At 35.0% G+C, this 15,704-nt stretch overlaps 1 protein-coding gene across 2 annotated transcripts in view; it reads right to left on the bottom strand.

Moving 5' to 3' along the window:
• Positions 1-13,753, bottom strand: part of Nalcn (sodium leak channel, non-selective) — a 293,583-nt gene extending 279,830 nt beyond the window's left edge. For both annotated transcript variants that reach the window (XM_052190478.1, XM_052190479.1), the window contains exons 1-5: positions 13,646-13,753; positions 10,266-10,448; positions 5,487-5,570; positions 3,880-4,019; positions 3,655-3,783 (exon numbers count right to left, since the gene is read on the bottom strand). In XM_052190478.1, the coding sequence (XP_052046438.1) occupies positions 3,655-3,783; positions 3,880-4,019; positions 5,487-5,570; positions 10,266-10,448; positions 13,646-13,753 (644 nt within the window). The remainder of the gene's footprint in view (positions 1-3,654; positions 3,784-3,879; positions 4,020-5,486; positions 5,571-10,265; positions 10,449-13,645) is intronic.
• Positions 13,754-15,704: the final 1,951 nt, after the last annotated feature.

Here is a 15,704-nt window from a genome sequence, read left to right as displayed (position 1 = left end):
GTGGGGTACTTAGAAGGAAGTATCTATCTTCAGGACCTTGCATTTATAAGAAGAAATTGTTAAAGTCAGTGACATGTTTCATCTGAAGAAACAAGATGAAGAGACGTCTAGAAAACAAGAAAAAGTAACGATATGAGAAGAAATGGATCAAGAAAGTAAAGTAACTGCAGAGAACAATAAATCAGACACATAGCTCTCCTGTGTGTGTGAGAAAAGATACATAAACTACCAAGTGGAGCTTAAAAGGAAATAAAAATATAAACCTCTAGTGTCAGGATTGAAACATGGCTGATTCCAACAGATCCAACAACTATCTGAAGGATAACCAGAAAATATTTTATAAACATTAGGCCAGTGTTGACAAGTTACAAAAATAAGTAGGTTCTGTTGAAACCAAAATTTGGCACACCTTACAGAAAAAGATTAAATATTAACATGTTAGTTCTATTTCATTAATAATGTAAAAATCTCTTTACCACTGCCAATACTACCACAACAACCCAAAGCAGACTTGAAGAGTTTCATTCATTCATTTTACAAAAAAGAAAGGAAGGAGTCTATCAGTCAGTCTCACATTCATCTTACTATATGAGACACACTAGTCTAACTCTGTGAGTTATAAATGAATAGAGGGTGGGAAGCTGGGTTTAGAGGGGCAGCTGGAGGGTGAGAGTCCTGGTAAAAGTATATAAATTTTCTTGTAAAAGCCACAGGATCAGTCATGGGGGGAGGGGGACAGGAGAGAAGCCCAGAGGGCCAGCAGAATGAATGAAAATATACAGCCTCAGAAGGCGGGAGGTGGGGGGACCCTCTAGAAAGTACCAGAGACCAGGGAGGTAAGAGACTCTCAGGACTCTATGGGAGTGACCTTAGGTAAAATGTCCAATAATGGGGAGAGGGATCTCTTAGAGTCCACCTCCCCAGTAGATAGACAGGGCCTCAAGTGGAGGGACTGAGATACTAATCCACAATCAAAAACTCTGACCTAGAATTCCTGTCTAAAAGTACTGCAAGGACAAAAACGGGGAAGAGACTAAGGGGAAAGAAGTCCAGTGACGGGCCCAACCAGGAAGACATCAAGGCCTGACCCTATCACTGATGCTATGGTGTGCTTATAGACAGGAGCCTAGCATGGCTGTCCTTTGAGAGGCCCAACCAGTAGCTGACTGAGCCAGATACTTATACCCAACCAACTTACACCCCAACTGAAGTCGGGGACCCCTATGGTTGAATTAGGGGAAAGATGAAAGAAGCTGAACAATAGGATGACCCTGTAGTCTCAATTAACCTGAACCCCCAGAAGCTCCCAGAGACTGAGCCACCAACCAACTAGCAATCAGGAGCTGGTCCAAGGCCCCTGACACATATATAGCAGAGGACTGCCTGATCTGGCCTCAGTGGGAGAAGATGCACCTAATCCTTGAAAGACTTGAGGTCTTAGGGAGGGGAAAAGCCTTGGGGAAGGGGAGCACACTCTCAGAGACAGGGGAGGAGGAATGGGATGAGGAACTATGGGAGGGGGGAGCAGGACAGGGAGTAACAACTGGATTGTAAATAAATAAAATAATAATGATAGAAATTTTTTACAAAGTATTTAAAAAGTAAAGTAGAAAGAATTATTGCTCATTTATATTTGAAGACAATTTTTCTGAAGACTAATAATATTTCTCATGAACAAAAATCTAATAATAAATTCCATGTATATTATATATTATATATAACATATATAGTATATACATGTATGTATCCACATATACATATACATATGCTACATACAAGCTTTTATATATCAACAAAACGTTAATATGTGGTTAAATAAAAGAGGAATAGAATTGTGATATTGGAGAAAATAATAATAAATTCAGAAAACCAAATTTTAATTATAAAAGTTTCCCTTTTTGTCTATTTCTGGGGACTGAGAGAAAATACGGGTTTAATTTTTAACAATTTTTTAAAATCAATTTTAAAGTAATTAGTTTCATAATGGCTCTTGGGTACATGCATGCTATTATACACTGCCTCAACAACAAATAAACTGGTATGAAATTCTTATGAAGTTCTATTAAGTGGTAAAAACTCCTTTTCTCACTGTTCATAATCAAAGAACACACACATTCCTGTGAACCCAAGACAAACTTGTAGGTAAATGTGATATGTATGTATACAACTGCTAACTAAGGGTAAAATGGGCCAGCAAGGTAGCTCAGAAGGTAAACCCACCTGACTCCCATTCCTCACCCCACAGGATGATAGGAGAGATCTGGCTAGAATGGATTCTCCCGGTTGTCCTCTAACATCCACAGGCATGCTGTGGCACATGTATGCCCCACACAGCCACACACAGAAGTAAATCATAATAAAGGTAAAAAACATGAGCATACTTGCTAAGAGGTTTCTGATGTTTCATATATAACCAGTAAAAATACACTTAAATTTTTGCTAATTACTGTGTCATTTTAATTTTTGAAAGCCTTGTGCATGCTTGCAGGAGACAATCTATCTACAAGTTACCTGAGACATTTATATAATCTAAAAGCATTAAGTTTGAACCAATTTTATTATTATTTATACAATGCAATCATGAGTGTGTATAAATATTATCATGTATTCACTTAGCTGTAGTTTAAGGAAAAAACCCTCCAAATACCAAAATGAAAATAAAAATAAATCACAGGACTTATAACAGCTACAATGTCTTTAAACCCCTATTAGCTAATGGATTTTAACACAAACATAAATGAGTCTCCTTTACAATTCAACAAAGCAAACATTAGTTTATATTCTGTGATCCCAATGGAGATTTTTCTTAAATGTAATTTGTGAGTCTTTTATTTGTAAGCAGATCCATCCCTGCTCAAAGAGTAAACTGTAGCTCAGTGTCCTTGTAGTTGTAACTACTGAAAATTTGTGGGCTGAACGTGGAATTCCAAGCTCAGATGCCCAGTCAACACCTAGTATATACCATTTGTAACATTTGTCCAGGGGCTAGCCATCAGCTCTGCTCTTTCCTCTTATCACTCTGTATCTGTGCTGCTCTTAGTGATGGGTGTTCTGCAGGAAAGTAGGCTCTACTAGCACCATACACAAGCTACTTCACTCTCACATGCCACATATTGATCTCCAGCCTCGAGACACATGTATGCAGCAGATAGCCATCCTTTACCTGGAAATGTTGCTGAAATCAGCCAGGATTTTTAAAAAAGGATGACCAGTGTTATTAACTATAAGAATGAGAGTTTTATTTTCTCTAACAAACTAATACAATGGATATCTTCCAAAGTTTTGTTAGCTTTGGAAGTATGCCACAGTCCTCATTTGGCCACGCTCTGAAAGGTTTGTCTTTGTTTAATATTCATTGCAACTAGGTTATACTTTTTGATATGGCTTGCTGTGAATATTTAGCTCAAAGTTGGACAAAATAATACTAAGCTGGTAAAGAACACAAACTACTCAAAAAACTTATTTTTAAAGCATGTGACAATTTAACTCTCTCTCTCTCTCTCTCTCTCTCTCTCTCTCTCTCTCTCTCCTCTCTCTCTCTCTCTCTCTCTCTCTCTCTCTCACACACACACACACACACAAACACAAATGCAGAAATGTCTTTGTTAATCACTTAGACTTAAAGCATAGCTAAGAAACAAAAACAAAACTTACCCTGGCTTTGTATCATTGACTACACAGTGGTAGGTAAATGTTCCAAACATTTGAACTCCTAAAATCCCATACAGAAGAAGGAAGAAAAGTAGGAAAATTGAAACACTCCATATCTGTTCTCCTGACCGCCTAAGGAAAAGAGAAAAGTTAGATAAAATAAATTAAATCCCCCGCCCCCAGTTTTCATAAACATATCCCATAATGTATGCACCAAGTTGTGCTTACTTTAAAATGTTTGTAATTCTTGTCCTTGGCAGTTCAAATCGGAAATAAATCCTGAAAGCTCGGATCATAATGAGTGGCCGTGGGATCCGCAGCATGCCCCAAGGTGACATCTGATCAACTATGTCAGCTATTTCAAACACCTATGTGGGAAGAGATGTACAAGCTTAGATTTCCCCTTAGCATTACTTACTGCAGGGAATGTATAGGTAAGAATGTGCACTAGTTGAACTTAGCCTTACATCCTATTCCATCAACAAGTATATCTCTATAGTATAACTACTTTAAGAGAGACAAATACAAAAACTAGTGAAAATCCCTTAGTCTCCATTTTCTAATTCTTCAAACCATAGTTTTATCATGAAATAAAGTGCCTACTTTTGAGTTATTTCTCACTAGTAGTCTCTTTGAATATCTAGAAAAATAGGAAATGTAAAATATTACTGAAATATGAAAAATGACCACTTCCTAGCAGAAGCAAACTAATAAAAATCTGGTCACTTAACATACAGTAGGTTATTATACAGAAAGAACATATGAGCACATGAGGTGAAATCAGGTCACAGAGATAGGCACTTCATAAGAATGAGATAGGACAGTTAATCAACACCCACTATGAACAGCTGGTGAAGATGAAATACACACTTTTTAATCTGAATTTTTATTAATAATTAATTGTGGGTGTGTGGGTGTGCTCACATGCACGCAAGCACATGTGGAATGTTGCACAAGTAAGTGGTCAGAGGCAGACACCCTGAAGGGGTCAGTTCTTTCCTCCCACCATGGAAATCCAAAGGATCTAACCCAGGATGTCAGGATGGTTGTCAAGTGCCTTTAGGTAATGAACCATCTCATTGACAATGCTTATTTTGAATTTTTAAAACAAAAAATAAAAGAATAAGAATGTGACTTTTAACATTCTACCAAATTTTAACAATAATCCATTGATCATTTAATTTTTGTTAGAAATGTAAATCACATGGCTTCTTAGTAGAGTCAAACTAAAAAATAAAATAAAATTAGATAGTAACATAATGAGTTTTCTTAAGTATAAAATCATGCCTGCAACAATATAGGAGACTGAGTTAGAGTATTTAACAGACAATAGAGTATTGTCCATTAAAATTACCTGTTAAAGCTTTTTCATACATGCTTTCTATTCACTATCATAAAGCACTTATATTTGTAATGCATTTGGTATTGACTATTATCTATATCAATGTTGATAGTTTAATCTGTTAAATGCATATATAATCCTAAAGTAACCAGAACTTATAATTTTTAAATTCAATTTTTGACTTAAAATTAGATATATCACTGCAAATTTTTTACTTTATTTCAGTGACAGCATGCTTATAGTTGTTTTAAAAAGAACTACCTTTAATATTGATATTAATTTCTGAGAACTCACTTGTGTAATCAACATTAAAATCTGAGAATTTAAATATTGCAATTAGGGTTTTCTATCCATGAACATGTAAACTAAATAATGTACAAAATTACACAACCACATATGAAATGTATTTTTTAATGTTTCTAGTTAAACTTTGAATGCAAGATAATGCTGACTTTTTAAAACTTTTTTTTGTGATTTGAACTTATTTAATTACCTGTAACACGAGGGAAACCCAAAGACAAAAGACCATGAATCCATCAAAAACACACCAGCGATCCTTCACATAGGAGCTATCACCCTGGAAGTAAATTCCACATGGATTGTTAGGCAAAATTTATTAATGTGTATATATACATATATGTATATGTATATGTATATGTAATGTATATGTAATGTATATGTATATGTATACGTATATGTATATGTAATGTATATGTAATGTATATGTAATGTATATGTAATGTATATGTATGTGTAATGTATATGTATATGATGTATATGTAATGTGTGTATGTGATGGGAATAGTCAAAGCCATCCACAGGTATTTTTGTCACAATGGAACAAATTTTCATAAGGGTAATTTTAGAATTTTAAATGCTATTTTTTAAGGCAAATTGTTGATGAATCACTAGAACTTGAAAAACTCTGAGTTCAGGATGTTAAAAGAAAAGCATCTATTCTTTTATCTTCACAAACCCAACATGTAGTAAGGGGCTAATAATAGCTTTGGGTCCCAGCACACTATAGCAAGAGGAAGCCTTTAAAACTGCTTTACCAATCATTGCTAGTAGGGAAAGTAATTGGTAAAAAGTTACCAGGCAGTAACAGTGAAGGAGGAAATCTTCTTAATTTGCAATGAAAAGATATGTTGACTTTAATTGGAAAGATACTGCCAAAGAAAATGAAGGCATACTGCTTTCATTATTAATAGGGCCTGTATCCTGAGGTTAGAAAGTATATTTCAATAAAATGATATTTGAAAAGAGAATTTCCCTCTGGAATAACAAAGCATTAATAAAATGGGGGTGGGGCAGTGAGGACTTGGGCTCTGGGCAGAAATTGTCATGCTTGTGAAGGAGGATATGAATTATTCAATACTTGTCTGCCAGTTTGTGTAAAGGTAAACAGTTGAAGGCTGTTGATCAATTATCCAGTGTAAGAATCTATCTGAAAGTGTCTTGCAAATATTTAACAAGGAGAGGTACAGGGATATTTTTGCAGTCATGAATGATATGCATTGATAGCTTCATGAACATGTGATTTATTGCCCTATCTTCCCAGAGCCCATCTGTTGGTATGTCTTAGCATTATTATTTATTACTCCAACAGTGTTCAGTACATGCATGCTCCTTTTATCTAGATCTATTGCCATATAAGAAACAGACATCCCAGACTCATTTGAAGAATTCAGACTGCAAAACTTGTGATGACCTTCAGCACATCAACTGTATGTTATTTGATTGGTTGACCTTTCTTTTAGGGATTTGGTCAGTAGGAACACTTCTTGAGGGTGGCAGTTAAAAGAACTTCTCAGGCACAAATTAGATCCTATTGTTCATGGATGAAAATCCCTCACTCTTTTCTGACCAAAGAAAGTAATAGGAACTCTCAGCACATGTAAGGCCTTAAGAGAGACCACCTGATTCTTCACAAATTCTTGCCAGCTTCTGCCTGAGCACAGCTTGTCTGGCACTTTGGACCCCTGAGGCCTCTCCAAAGTAGCGCCTGGTTGGGGTGTGTGTGTGTGTGTGTGTGTGTTTATTTGTAAACACATAAATAGATCCTGCTCAATCTATATAATGTTACATAAATATATATTTTTTCAGGGATGACCATTTAAAAGAGAGCAAGGAGTGTTATGGGAGGATTTGAAGGGGTGAATGGGAAGGGAAAATGTTGCAATTATAGTATAATCTCAAAAAGAAAAAGAAATAATAAAAAATTTAAAAAAATGAACAGATATTCATACATCACTCTACATGTACAGACAAACAAATTTCAGTCGTATAAGTGAACAAAGATAGCACCCTTTTGCAAGTAGTTGTGTGTTAATAAAATGGAGAATTGAGAGGCAATGTCATATTCTTGGCACGTGAATTAAATAAGAAAAGTATTAAACATAAGTTTTTAGAAGATAGGTACTTAATCAATGTTTTAAAAGATTTGACAGATTAAATTGACCACAGCAAAGCAATTCACTTGAGAAATATGAGTTTTCCAAAATCATCCCTGTGGACAGACATACTTTTTAATCCCTCAAAACGTCTATATTTGTCTTGAAATTATAAAAAAAAAGGACAAACTTGCAAACATAAAATTATGTAACAATAACGTTTAAATTAAGAACATATTTATTGTAACAGGTAGCAATTTGCTAACATTGAACTTCAGAAAAGCTTTCATTTTACAAACAAGAATGGAATGTCAAACAGCGCTTGCTCACATGATGCTCAAACATGAGCTTCATCAAATGATGAAGCTATGGTCTAGATTTAATGTCATAAAATCAATAGTTGGTACCAGTTGTTTAACTGCTGCAATAAAGATAATGAAAATAAAATGAAAAATATTCAAAGTCTGGTTAAAAACAACCAGATCTCAGATTTAACAGAAACATCAGCTAATATTTAAACACAATTTTAATGAGCTTTGATGTTCTGACTACTTCAAGATAATATTAGCAATGCAGAATAATTAAAGTTGACACCACATGTTCAACTACTATAATTACTTCCCAATTAAAAAGATATACTTATTTGGCTTCTAATTTTATCATTTCTATTCTTTTAGTATTGTAAGCAGTTAACCATACAAGTGTTAGTAGAAGTTAAAATTACTAAAAATACAGAATCTATAGTTTTAGAAACAAATTGCAAATAATTTTTGTTTTAAATATTAATTCAGCTTTGAATATTCAAAATTCATTCATTTCGTGTCCTGTTCATATGGAATGAATTGGTCACTTCCATATCATGCTTACCTCTATTCTTTTTATTTTTAAAGTGTGCAAGAACAATTTTCTTGATTAAAAACTCATATCCCAATCTATTATATAGCTAAAATACAAGAAGGCTTACTCTAGGAAAATATCATAACTTTGTTTCACTCAAGTTGGAGCCTTTAGAAATCATCACATAGTGGCATGAATCACAAAGACTTTCACCTACAATATTCAGTTCCCTTACAAAATTGTCAAAGGCTGCTATGTCCTAGGTGACCAATATAAACAAATGACAGTTTGTTAGAATCTTCTAGTGAACCACAGAATACAAAGTAGGACTGACATGTCCAGAGAAGTAAAATTACCCAGCAACAACTTTGTTCCAAGCTGAGCTCCAGGGATAGTTGACAACCTTACTTTATGACTAATGAGCTAAATGTAAATCTCACACTTAGAAAAACTCACTGAAGATTTTATAAATGACCTGACAATTTTAGAATCATCTTACGGTCCAGTCATTTAGGCTATTGAAGGTGCTCACTTCTCCTATGAACCAAGGCTTTTCCTTAATATAGAAATCACTACTATATTGCAGTGGGAAACTGAGACGAAATCTCAGGAGGAAACCTGATAACAAATGACTATATCTGTACATGTGTAGCTCCATGGTTATTAGCTATACTTTTTTTTTATATGTGGAACAAAGTATCCAACAAGAATGAACACAAGAAAGGAATGGGCTGATTTGGGCTTACAAATAGGATGTATATAGTCTATTATGAGGACAAAAATTCCTATTCTGAGCATCCATATTAATGATGGGACTAGCAGCACACATCTTATAACCCCAATACTAGTAAGGCAGAGACAGGTGGACTACATGTGCTCACTGTGGCCAAAACAGCTAACTTCAGATTCAGTGAGAGATCCTTTTGCAAAATCAAGGTGGAAAGCAATAGAGGAAGACATCCAATGTTAAACTCAGAACTACACTCACTCATGGACAGGCAAGGATACCCATTTACATATGCACACACAGCCATGCATCATATACAACAAAGAAGAAAGTGTTAAAACACAATAATGAGTGCAATACATGAACCTCTTTGAGTTCTACTGCAGAGACAGTGATATTTACAACATCCAGGGGAATATGAACATTGATTAGGAGTTAACCTATCTTAGGAATTAGTATTGATTTCACCTTATACAATAATGGTGTGTTTTGAAAGCAAATAAAAAACTATCAACCATGCATAGGAAATTATTTCTGAAGTGAGTCAATAACTCAAATTGTTTTTTAAAATATACATGCTCAATTGTTGATCTTTATGCAGGCTATGATTCATATTTTTATAATAAAACAGAAATGCATATCACAGTGCACTGGCTGTTGTGATTCTCTGTTAAGGATAAAACTGCAACAAATGATGGACAAAGAGAAGCTAAGAGCTGATACCTCAGTGTATGTCATAAAAATCATTTTATGAAGGCTTTTCTGCCCTTGCATGGGTTCTAGAATCTCCCCAATACATATGAGCTAGACTTTGATTCAAATATGTCATTTGTAAGCATTAAAGTCCTCACTATATCTTGAAAACAACCCAGGTTTATGAAATCCAACTTAATGTCATCATGTTCTGACTTTATCATGTGACATTTTGTTCAGTAAATATCATGTGATCTTTTGTTCAGTAAATAAACACAATTTGAAGTGCCTCCTTGAGGGTCCATAACCATGGTAATCTGTGACTTTACTTCTGCAAGTGGCACAAAGCACTCAACCCTTGACTCATGAGGCATATACTTGGAGCAACTAGCTCATTTACAGGTATCAAGGGATATAAGACTTTGTACATTAAAAAATGTAACTAACTTCAAAAATATTCTTGTGTGATAAATCTCCACCAAAATTTGGAGTTCTGCTCTTTAAAATTTTCAGTCTAAATAAAGTAAAAAATACAGTGAATTTGAACATTCATAGAAATAAATATATTATTACTGAGGTGATTAAAATATTCAACGTACTTAAATGTCAAGAAAACACTCACCTTGACAATTCCCCGTATGTGCATCTTTGCTATCATCTCTGCGGTATAGAGGAACATCAATAAAGTATCCAAGGTGAAGGTCACATACTGAAGAGGAGGATAGTGCTCGAAGGTCATAGGTGTGTTCATGCACACTGAGATGACGCTGATGATGGCACAGATACGTAGCAGAGAGTGCACCCACTGCCACAGAGGCCAAAATTACTTAGTGACACAATGATCTGAGACCTTTGAATTGTCTTAGAAAACACACTATTTGAAAAATATAACAATTAGGTAGTGCTTACTTCTCAAAGCAGCTTACATTCCACATGAACATACCAGGTTTCAGAAAGTTTAAGAAACATTCCTATGATGATTGATTATAGGAGCATTAATAGAACTATACCCAAGGTTAAATTGAAAGCTATTAGATCACTTTGTGTGAAATTCCTGTTCTACTACATAATGTCAGTTCACTCACAATGTCCCTTGATGTAACTTTTTTTCTTTTGTTACTATGAATCACCCATAATTAGTAGCCATAGTCTATTTACTGTAACTTCCCTAATATATTACAGAATAGTCTACCATATAAGAACATAAATGATTTTTTATTGGACTGATATAGAATATTCTTATATGTAGTATTTTAACAAATGTATCATTATAATTTCTGTACATAAAGAAACATTTCAGGGCCAGTGAAATTTGGCTTGCCATACAAGCCTGGTGACTTGAGTCCAATCCCTTTAACCCACTGTTAAAGAAGATAATAAACTTCAAAAATCTGTTTTCTGATCTACACGCGCGAACACACACACACACACACACACAAATAAAAAATAAAAATTAGGTCATTTAAAATCATTTCTAAAATGATTCTTGTAGAAAAATGATAATGAGTGAGGCTATCTCATTTTTTTTTAGAGAAAAATCTTTTGTATATATTTAGCCTAGAATTTCTCATTTAAAATTATTTTTGTGCAGTTCTAGATACACATTGATTTGCTGTCTAAAGATTTTCATTAATCCTAAAGTAAGAAGAAAAATAAAAAACAATGGCTATTATATTTAATATACCCACATGCAATCTTTCATTATAAAAGTAACACCTAGGATAAAAACAGTTAATTGCATCTATATGCTAACTTCCCAGAATTAACGTTGCTACTGAATTACTCAAGGTGCACTTTTCAAACATAATCTAAGTGCTATTTATTGACTATTATCTTGGATATACATATGTGTGTAGCTGTGTATGTGTTTGTGGTCATGTTAATTCACTAATTTTATACTCCGATTTCTGGGTACAGTTTGATAATACATGGATCATGTGCCTCCATAAACCAGCAAGCCCTTAAGCTGAAAGTAAATGATTGGCAGAACTGTGAGAAGACTTAGACAGACCCTGTAGGGTGATGTGTGGATTCTAATGTTTGACCAAGTATAAAAATATTTACATAAAAACATAGTACCAGAAATTCCATAGCACAGAAAACACTTACATTTCAATGCATTTTAAGGGTTGATCTACTCATGTTTTCAAACAAGAAGTTCAAAAAAAAAAAAAAAAAACGTTCAATGAATGTCAGGATGTAAATTCAATTTTCTCTGGGCTTCCCCATGTCAAGACTGTAATTACCAGGAGATTTAAAAGATAGGTTATTTCACAATAAATTGTCTTTAATCTTGAAGAATTTTAATTAATCAGTAATAATTTCAGAAAGTGCCTCTGGGGTTACACATAAAACTCCATCTTTCAAAGTTCTTAGAAAGTTGTAAATAAGAGAGTTTTCAAGCATGTTATTATTTTAGTCTGTTTTATTCTCTAAGTATGAATAGAAGTCCTGCTATGCATCCAAAAATGCTGGGCTCTGGGCACATACAAATAGAAGTATAGGCAGCACATAACCAATTTGTAAGAAAAGTACTACATATGATGAATGCAATTGCCCCTCAATATCCATCTTCACATAGGGTATGAAAATATGAGGAGCCTGCATACCTTCACAAATGAGTAATGCTTATGTATTGCTTACATATATACTCAGTTATAGTTTAAGTCATCTTAGGATGATTCATAGTCCTTAAAATTATGTACAATCCTATTGTACTAGTCACTTTATGAAAGAATGAGAAGGAAAAATACATACATGTTCACTACAGATCCAAGTTCTTTTCAAATATTTCCATTGTGTGGTTGGTCAAAAATGGGTACAGAACAGAGGGTCAACTGTCTCTGTGTATGTCTGCATGTGTACTTATATTTATAGGTAAGTCTAACATTGGATAAGTAGAAAGAAGAAAAGTTGATTCTGTCTGTATGAGAAAGTGGAAAAGAAGAGGATATGAAATCCAGGTGGCCCTATTGGACAAGGGGGATTTAACTTATTTAAGGAGATGTGATGGGACGTTATGGTCCAGACAGCATGCATAAAAGATACTAATATGAATAAGCCAGACAGTATAGGATAGCAGAAGATGACTTCTAAGGCTCCAGCAAATGATATAGAGACACACGAAAGGGTGGTTGCTGGCCAGGCAGGAGCCTGCTGACAAAGAGTTGTCAATGTAATGCCAACACATTTTAATTTATAGTGAGAGTCCCAGGGATGTTTCAACAATTATAAAGCAGAAGGATGTCATTAGAAAGTGTAATATACACAGACACATGAGCCTGTAATGAAAGTCTCCCAGGCACAGGCTAATGAAGCTCAGGAAGAAACCAGCCTGGCCATCTTTGTCTTGCTTAGGGGAGGAGAAGGCACTGAGAGTGCCTCAGGTCAATTTGCTTCATTATTTAAACTATGAGTTTAAGAAGGAAGTCATTCCTACTTTGCTTTGTGGAGCTGAATTCTCAAGACTTAAGAGTGAACTCCCTGGCTCATGCAGTGATGAATGGCATGCATTCCTCTTATGCTTAATATCCATGAACTTGTAAGAAAGACACTAGCCACATGTTTTGAGTCACAAGATTTGAATCAAAGTGAAGACTATTCAAAAATGGATACTCTTTCTATAATTTTATCCACCTAAGTAAATCACAGTTGAACATGATAACACATGCAGTTAAGTGTAGTAACTCATCTTGGGTCACCCTGGGAGTGATATTATCTCTACAGTGTGTTATATGACGATATACACAGAGCAGGGTGAGGATGGGATGGTAATGTATAGATCTCTTGTACTTTCTTCATTTTTCTATGAGAGACATTCATCGCAGCCCCTCATCTTTTCAACTTGAATAATGCCCAAACCAACCACCAGACCCAAAGACTCATTCATTTTGCACTGCAGCTCAAACAGTTAAAAGCCAAAGAAATATGAGTTTTGAATTTATGAATTAAATATCTCTTATCTCAGCATGTGCTTCTCCAAACTTCAGAAAGGTGACTTACTGGCTTATTAATCCAGAGTATGTCAGCATTGTCTGATAGAGATTCATCAGGACCAAAGTCAGTAACCGGCTGGGCTTCCACCCTGGAACTCTGCTTTCTTTTGAGCATGCTGAAGTTAGCTTTGGAAGGCAGGTACAAAACCAGAGTCTGGCAAAAAGGAAAAAAGAAAGCTTTATTAGCCACCTAACTACTTCCTTTCTCATCAAAAGTATTGTGTTCATGCATGAGTTACACAGTGGGAGATCATACATATGCTCTATGGTACTGTATGTAACAAATGTACATATCTAGATAATAGAAAAAGAATGAGCTAAAATTGATATAATAAATCCAATTTTTCTCTTCCAATCTAATAGAAAACCTCATGTATTGCATAAATAGTTTAGAGACAGTTGGTATAAAGCAGTCGGAACAAAATGACTTGTCTCATAGGAAATACGGATTACTAAACATTTCTTTGTCCTATGGGTTGCATTCATGGCCATAACAACAGGTATTTTCCCTACTATTTTAATATGCCATTTACATGTTTCTATTGTTCTGGTCATAATTCCAAATAGACCTCTTATTTTTCTCAGAAAGACTGAAGGCCACAGAGAAAAGGGAGAGAAATTCCAGCAGTTGGAAGCTTTGTCATTTTTGAGTGCAGTGACAGTCTAAAGTCGACTTGCTCTTCTAAACTCAACTCTCCATCAACTACCCTAAAGTCAACTTCAACAACTATATATACACACACACATACACACACATCACCATCTACAGACATTGCTACTTCCTTCTAAAGTTAACCACCATTTTAGAACGGTGTACTATTCATCAAATGACAAGAGCAACATGATACAAGAATTGTGTTCAAGACACAGGTACCTGACTACCCTTCAGACCAAAGTAATACTCCTTACTTGATTAATATATACTGAACTTTCTTTTCCTGATTCTCATTTGTTAGTCAGGGTTTCAGTCTATAGATCTTGCTTACCTGGAACTCATTAAGTAGATGTAGCTGGCTTTGAAATTGTGGTAATCCCTTACTTCTGCTTTCATTTCTTTGCAAAATTGTATACAGTATAACCAGCACATTGGGTTCATCCTTTTACAAATGTGGCCCCACACTGAAATGTGGAGTAACATTTAAAAAAGATTTAAACAAGAAGAATAAGATGGGAGTGAGTGTTAAAGAGAAATTATTATGGTGAGTTTTGCACAAGTATCTTTTGGTGCATTTAGTAGTAGGATTTTATTGAATTTTGAAATTGTCCTTACAGGAGAAACAAAGCATCTTTTGGGGGTTGCTGTTGTTATTGCTTTTAAATTTTTGTTTGTTCATGATTGGGTCTTGCTATATACCCTTGCTTATATAGAACTTGCTATATAGACAAGGCTAACCTCAAACAGTCAATGTTCCTGGTGCCTCTATCAATTACTGGGAGACAAGATTTCACCATCATACCTGGTTCAGAAGAAATGCCTTGATATGTTATGTATGCATAAGAGGTTTTAGTCTTGACTAATGCTATTAAGCAGACTTGAGATTGAAAACAAGTCAAGTACAATTGTGAAGCAAAGAGATGGCCACCGAGTGCTCAGCACTCTTAGGAGCACAAGTGAAGGCAGATGACAGAGGACAGCACTCGCCAGACAGGAGACAGAAATGGAGATGTCAAGTCAGGAAAATGTAGCCATTTCAGTACCAGGAAAATCCACTTACTTAGTGCCTGTTCTCCAGGGAACTGGAGGAAGAAAACTCATCAAGGACAATGTGTTTCTCTTCTTAGATAGAAGAGGAACAAAACTCATTTGCAAGGAGCGTAAATATATGCACTTGCAGTTTTCACTGGGACAGAAAATAAAATACAGTTCATAACAAGAAATTTTGAATATGCTTCTGTGTGTGTCTACTTTTTTTTCACTCTATGTTCCTCAATCCATCTTAGAAGCTGACTTTCCCCAACCTTCCCATTCTCAGAGGAAATCAAGTTACTTGTCTTTAAAGTGTTCTTAGGTATTTCCAAGCTGCTGTTACTTTGAACAGGGAATTTAAAAATGGGTTTTTCAGTAG

The sequence above is a fragment of the Apodemus sylvaticus genome, chromosome 8, assembly GCF_947179515.1.
Source record: "Apodemus sylvaticus chromosome 8, mApoSyl1.1, whole genome shotgun sequence".
Lineage (NCBI taxonomy): Eukaryota > Metazoa > Chordata > Mammalia > Rodentia > Muridae > Apodemus > Apodemus sylvaticus.
This window is presented reverse-complemented; position numbering and strand designations above follow the sequence as displayed.